Source organism: Monodon monoceros, unplaced genomic scaffold, assembly GCF_005190385.1.
Source record: "Monodon monoceros isolate NGI ecotype Baffin Bay Population unplaced genomic scaffold, NGI_Narwhal_1 Super_Scaffold_1, whole genome shotgun sequence".
NCBI lineage: Eukaryota > Metazoa > Chordata > Mammalia > Artiodactyla > Monodontidae > Monodon > Monodon monoceros.
The window spans coordinates 38,508,653-38,514,399 of NW_021703765.1; the positions used below are offsets into that span (position 1 = coordinate 38,508,653).

The 5,747-nt window shown below is 43.0% G+C and overlaps 1 protein-coding gene across 9 annotated transcripts in view; it reads right to left on the bottom strand.

Moving 5' to 3' along the window:
• Positions 1-1,946: 1,946 nt before the first annotated feature.
• The window catches only part of DTNA (dystrobrevin alpha), a 391,329-nt gene continuing 387,528 nt past the window's right edge, over positions 1,947-5,747 (bottom strand). For 6 of the 9 annotated variants that reach the window (XM_029231333.1, XM_029231335.1, XM_029231330.1 and 3 more), the window contains one exon: positions 1,950-5,610. Coding sequence is in view for 2 of the 9 variants with exons in the window: in XM_029231331.1 (XP_029087164.1) it covers positions 2,899-3,039 (141 nt within the window). In the remaining 7 variants the exon portion in view is untranslated. Of the gene's footprint in view, positions 5,611-5,747 lie in introns of all 9 variants that reach the window. The other 3 variants (XM_029231331.1, XM_029231329.1, XM_029231332.1) reach the window with 2 other exon arrangements.

Sequence of the window (5,747 nt, forward strand, 5' to 3'; positions counted from 1 at the left end):
TTTTTATGGCTGAGTAGTATTCCATTGTATATATAGAGATATATACCATATCTTTATCCATTCATCTGTTGATGGACACTCAGGTTGCTTCCATATCTTGGCTATTGTAAATAGTATTGCTATGAACTTTGGGGTGCATGTATCTTTTTGAATTAATGTTTTTGTTTTTTTTCAGCTATATGCCCAGGAGTGGAATTGCTGGGTCATATGGAAGTTCTGGTTTTTAAAGGAACCTCCTTAATGTTTTCCATAGTGGTTGCACCAGTTTACATTCCCACCAACAGTGTATGAGGGTTCCCTTTTCTCCACCTCCTGACTTTGTGCTTTTTTAGAAAAAGAAAAAAATTGAAGACTGTCCCTTACACCACTCAATGTTTACAGTATGTACAGAGACCCTGTACGTACTGTACAATGGACTGTACCCTGTACAATGGCTGGAAAAACGTGTCTTTGCTGTTGAACAAGTATGCTCGTTTGTAGTGGACAGTAAGAATTAGGAAGTTATGTTTTACATGCGGTTTTCAGTATCTTTTCTTAGCTTTGGTTTAGGTTTTCTGGTAAAATTATACTCTTCCTATTATCCTGTTAAAATATTTGAATCCTTTTACAACAAAGAGGCTTCTTGGATCTCTTTGCAGTAGAGGGGAAATATTACTCTTTTCTCTTGCACTAACTCCCCAAAGCCAGCATTTTTTTTTTTTTTTTTTGCGGTATGCGGGCCTCTCACTCTTGTGGCCTCTCCCGTTGCGGAGCACAGGCTCCGACGCGCAGGCTCACGGGCCCAGCCGCTCCGCGGCATGTGGGATCTTCCCAGACCGGGGTACGAACCTGCTTCCCCTGCATCGGCAGGCAGACTCTCAACCACTGCGCCACCAGGGAAGCCCGAAAGCCAGCATTTTTAAAAGGAGTATAAAGTATTTTGTTTTTCAGAGGACCATTGTTCCCAAGTTGGCTACAAACCAGGAAAAGGTTCTTGCCATAAGCTGCTCCAGTGTTGGACAACCAGACCTGCCCCATTACTCCTGACTATGCTAGTGAAATCTTAGGGGAATGTTTTGGGCTGTGCTGGTTCTTGGTGTATATCACAGTCTTGCTTCAGGATCTGATGTCTTAGAAAAAAATTTGATACTGAAAATCTCTTTTCATCTTTCCATTGCCTCCCAGTTCTCCTTTACTAGCTCAGAAAATGTTTAGAACAAAAAATTCGCAAACTATAATATGTGTTGCTAAGGCAACCAGAAGACAGCAGTAGGACTTAAACCAAAGCCAAGGAATTGAGCACAACTCCTTGGATGAATCTTAGTCTTGACCAATGCCAGATCTAGCAGGGGTGAGGGGAAGTCTTCATAGCTCTGGATAGAGGGAGAAGCCTAATTTCAGAAACTCCTCCGAAAAGTGCACCATCTTCTCAGAAGTGGGAAATTTCTTGTTTTCCCTCTGTTTCTTGTTTGATGGCATGCCCAGTTTTCTTCCCATCTCAGCCTTGTCTGCAGATTTTTTCAGAACATAGGCAGCTCCCTAGGTTATACTTCTGGATGACTAAGCACTCCTCAAATGGATATTGTGAGGATTAAATGTAAATAAAGCAGTTTTTTCTAAAGTTGTAAAGGATTACACAAATGTTATTTTATCCCAGTATTTGGAATTTGGGGGAGAAAAGAAAGAAGAAAGAAGAAGAGGAAGAGAAGAAAGGCAAGGGTGTATGGATTGTTTATGTTGATTGCAACAAGGCTTTCCATGAGCAGCAGAATAGTATCTCATTAAAAAAAACATGCATCCCCAAAGGCAGGAAAAGGTGAGGTATTTGGCTTCATTTGCTTGATCCTCAATGCCTGGTCCATGCTTCATGCTGCAAATACTGACTTGTGGTCTTTCTCCTTAGAACAGACTAACCTCATGTTGCTTTAGGAAATTCACTGAAACAAAGGAACAAAATACACAAGATATAGTGTTTTTAAAAAGATTTTTTAATGAAGAAATAATTCCATTCCAAAATATAGACACACAATTAAATAGTTTAATCACTTCAAAATATAACGTCCCCAGGAGGTTCCAACACACACACATACACACAAAACAATACTTAACAGCAATACAAAAAACTCATACAATAGTAGTTTTGTTACATACCAATGAATGTTGTGAAATCTTTAGTGTCTCTGAATTGGTTATTTCAAATGGTGTCAAATTACAGTAGTCATAATTAAAAATGTCTTATAGTTAATTAGTCTCAGGATGTGATACTTCTGATTTTTTTCCCCCTCTTTTTGGTTCAAAGGTAAAAATGCCCTTTCTTCTGAGGACACGGTGGAGTTCTTGTTTGTGGCTCCTTGTGCGGAATTGAACCAAGGTGATTGCAGCGACCAAAGGCTGCCGGATTTACAACGTCTACCTACAGTTAACAGCCAAGAACTAATAAGGGTGCACAAAGATGATCAAAATAAAAGCAGACATCAGTGCTAAATTATGAGGCAACAGTCTGGCTCATGCATATAAGAAAATACATAGTATATCACAACAAAGGCCACACTCTTATGTAGTTCAGTTCACATCACTACTTACAAATGAACCTTCCCTGCCTTATAGTAGATCACTCGAGAATCCATTTTTCACAATCTCCAGCACATCTCCCTGTGACCAACCAAATTTACCCCGACTTCCGTCCTGACCAACCACAACTGATTCCTGAATCCCCTACAGTAGATTTCACCCTCCTCCCTCCCTCCATTACATGGCCCCGTGGGGGAGGGTTGGCTGTGTTAGACCAGTGCTCATTAATAGGCCAACATCTCTAATGGAGGTGGATGTGCAATTCATCGTGGAACAAGAAAGAAACAACCCCCGCCAGACGGAATTGGATCTAATGGACAGGACAGGTGGCACCTGCTGGGTTTGCACTTAGAACAGGCCCCAAAAGTAGATTTGGAGAGCCAAGGAAAGAAACCCACCGCAAACCACAAAAACCCAGAACAACACACGCCATTTTGTCTCGGTTACAGGACAGGGGTGCTTGAGTCTGGTCTCAGTGCTGACGTGGAGCTAAGAGAAAGAAAAGGTGGCTGGTTAGTCAGGAATTGGTCATTGGCAGCAGTTTCCAGAGTCCTTGCAATGGCTTTGTACGATGGTTTCGACAACCGTGTGATGGAGTTGGCAATGAATGCTATGACGGGGGAAGGTTATTGGCAGAACAGTTCAAACCTTAGACAAACGTTTTGATGTGGAAACACAAAATGACAACATCTGTCAGCTCGGTCCAGTTGGCGGCTGAATACCACCTGCAGGGTCAGGGTTCTGAGTTCGGGAACTGCCCGGCTATGATTGAGAGCTGACAGCCATGTAGGTAGCTGGGATGTAGGGGTTTTAAGTACTGAGTATGAGGCACCAGTGGTCACCTGCTCCATCTAGAGAGGCACGGGTTCACAGAGGATGGGCAGTGGAAAAGAGATGAACATTAAGATATACCAACAAAATCCGCAATAAAATCCATCTGTGCAAAGAAATCTGAGAACTGTGCAGTTGTGTCCCTTTGGTGTCAGCCTGTTCTCAGGGACATTTTTCAGGCCGGTTCTCCCGAGTGAAATATGATTAAGTACATCAGTGGGCAGACTGGGCTCCTTGCTAATGCCAACCAAGAGCTTTACTATCCCCAAAGCAAGCGATTTTGTTCCACAGGGCAGCCAAGGAGATGGTTTCTGACCCAGTGCAGAGGCATGAACATCTTAGAACTCTCTGGAAAGGAAGCTGGAAGATGTCAGGATGTCTCTTCTCAGCTGGGCACCCACCAACTACCGACTCTGGGAGGTGGCAGGTTTTTGCCAGCCCTGGAAGCAAAACCGAATAGCTGAAGCTTTGAGGTTGACTCAGAATCTTTCTTGCTTATCCTGAATAAGGCCTTTTCAGAGATTTTATTATACAACTTTATTCTAAAGCAGTGGTTCTCCAACTTCGGCGTGCATCAGAATCACCTGGACGGTTTATTCAAACACAGAGTACTGGACCCCAGCCCCAGAATGTCTGATTCCTTAGGCCAGGCTTAGGGCCTAAGCATCTACATTTCTAATAAATTCCCAGGTGATGCTGACGCTGCTGGTCCAGGGGCCACACTGTGAGAACCACTGTTCTAAAATGATGTTCTCTTCTTTCTCTTAAAGGAGAAACAGAATCCAGGGAAGCTGCCAATTTAAGGAAAATGTATCTACTATGTTGTAGGATGTTTCTTTCATCAAATATTGAAACGAGTAGATTATTTTTTCATTTCCCCAGGATCCCTAAGGGAGGTCTTTAGTGCTCCCCAAAGAGGGCCCTCAGAGAGGACCATCGACAGAGTCATTCATTCTCCCTTCCTTGTCAGCTCTTTTGCACATTAGCTTTTCACGGAGTGCAAAATCCCAACTCCACTTAGAAGAGCCTGTTTCCTCTCATGTGACCAGAGGAGGCTGCATGCAGAACACCAGGTAGCCAGCTAAGGCAATACACATTCAGAAAGAAGAGGAGGGCGAACGTTTGCAAGCGCACTTTAAGCCTGTACATTTAAAGCTGAAAGGCCTGATAGGGGAACGACCTGATAGGGGAACTTGCGGATGAGCGGTGCTGTTAGAAACATGCTCCCTAAAGCTAAACCGAGAGGAACCAGCCCGTGGAAGAGCAGAGATAACTTGAGTCCATTGGGGGGATCTTATGGCACCTGTGGTTTATAAACAGCTTTACTAACGAGTATTTCAAAACAGAGTTCACAGTTTTTAAGAAGATCTGTGCTGATTTTAAAAACTAGATTCTATATAATTTGAATGTTGCCTTTATTTTTTTGGGGGGAATATGATCTCTATTTGGAAAAAAGTATTTACACTAAACTCTAGGGCTGATTGGTTAGAGTATCTTGAAAGAAAACAACCCCAAGTTGGAAAGAAGCCCCAAAGACTGGATTCTCCTGGTGTGTTTGGTTCAAGCCTCTGCTCTCAGAGACTTGGAGAGAAGTGCAGACCATGCAGGCCAAGGGCCCTTCTTGGCTTTAGGGCTCTGAGTCTGTACCCTCAGGAACCAAATCCTTCGGGCTTAGTGAGTGATTGCAAGTGGCTGTTTTTCTCCAACTGCTGTGGAAAAAAAAAATGTGCAGTGTATATAATCAATTGTTTTGCTAAAATCTCAGAGAATTCAGAAATCAAACTCCTAGCTATAAACAGTATTAATATTGTCGTTGTAAACTGACCAGGTTCAATATCATGTGCAAAGGTTTAAGACGCTTGTTAATACTGCCGTTGTGAGTAATAGCAGCACGGGATTTCAGCCTGTGTTTTTATTTTGAGGGATGAGACATGTTACAGAAGATGTAGCTGATAAGTTAGCTTTGAACAGAAGTCTTTTTTTTTTTTCCTTCTCAAAACACACATCTATGAACTACAAATCTGAGAACAAAAAGTTAGCTGCGCTACAGCCGGCAGAACACGTCTTTAGGGGCAGGGGTCTGTTGGGAGCTGCTGCGTGTGGTGGGTCCTCTCTTCTGTGAGGTGAGGCTGCTGCCAGGCTGCCGTCTTCTCCTCTGTAGGGGTGGGTGCAGCTCTGTCCTTCATCACCAGTTCTCATGTTACTTTCATCTGTCTGACTATAGCTTGCCTGGGAATAAGCAATGTGTAATTTTTTTTAAAGATGGTAACTGCTCTCTAAATTAGGGTTATGAAGCTTAGAATCACCCCTTCCCCCTCAACACACACACACACACACACACACACACACACACACACACACACACA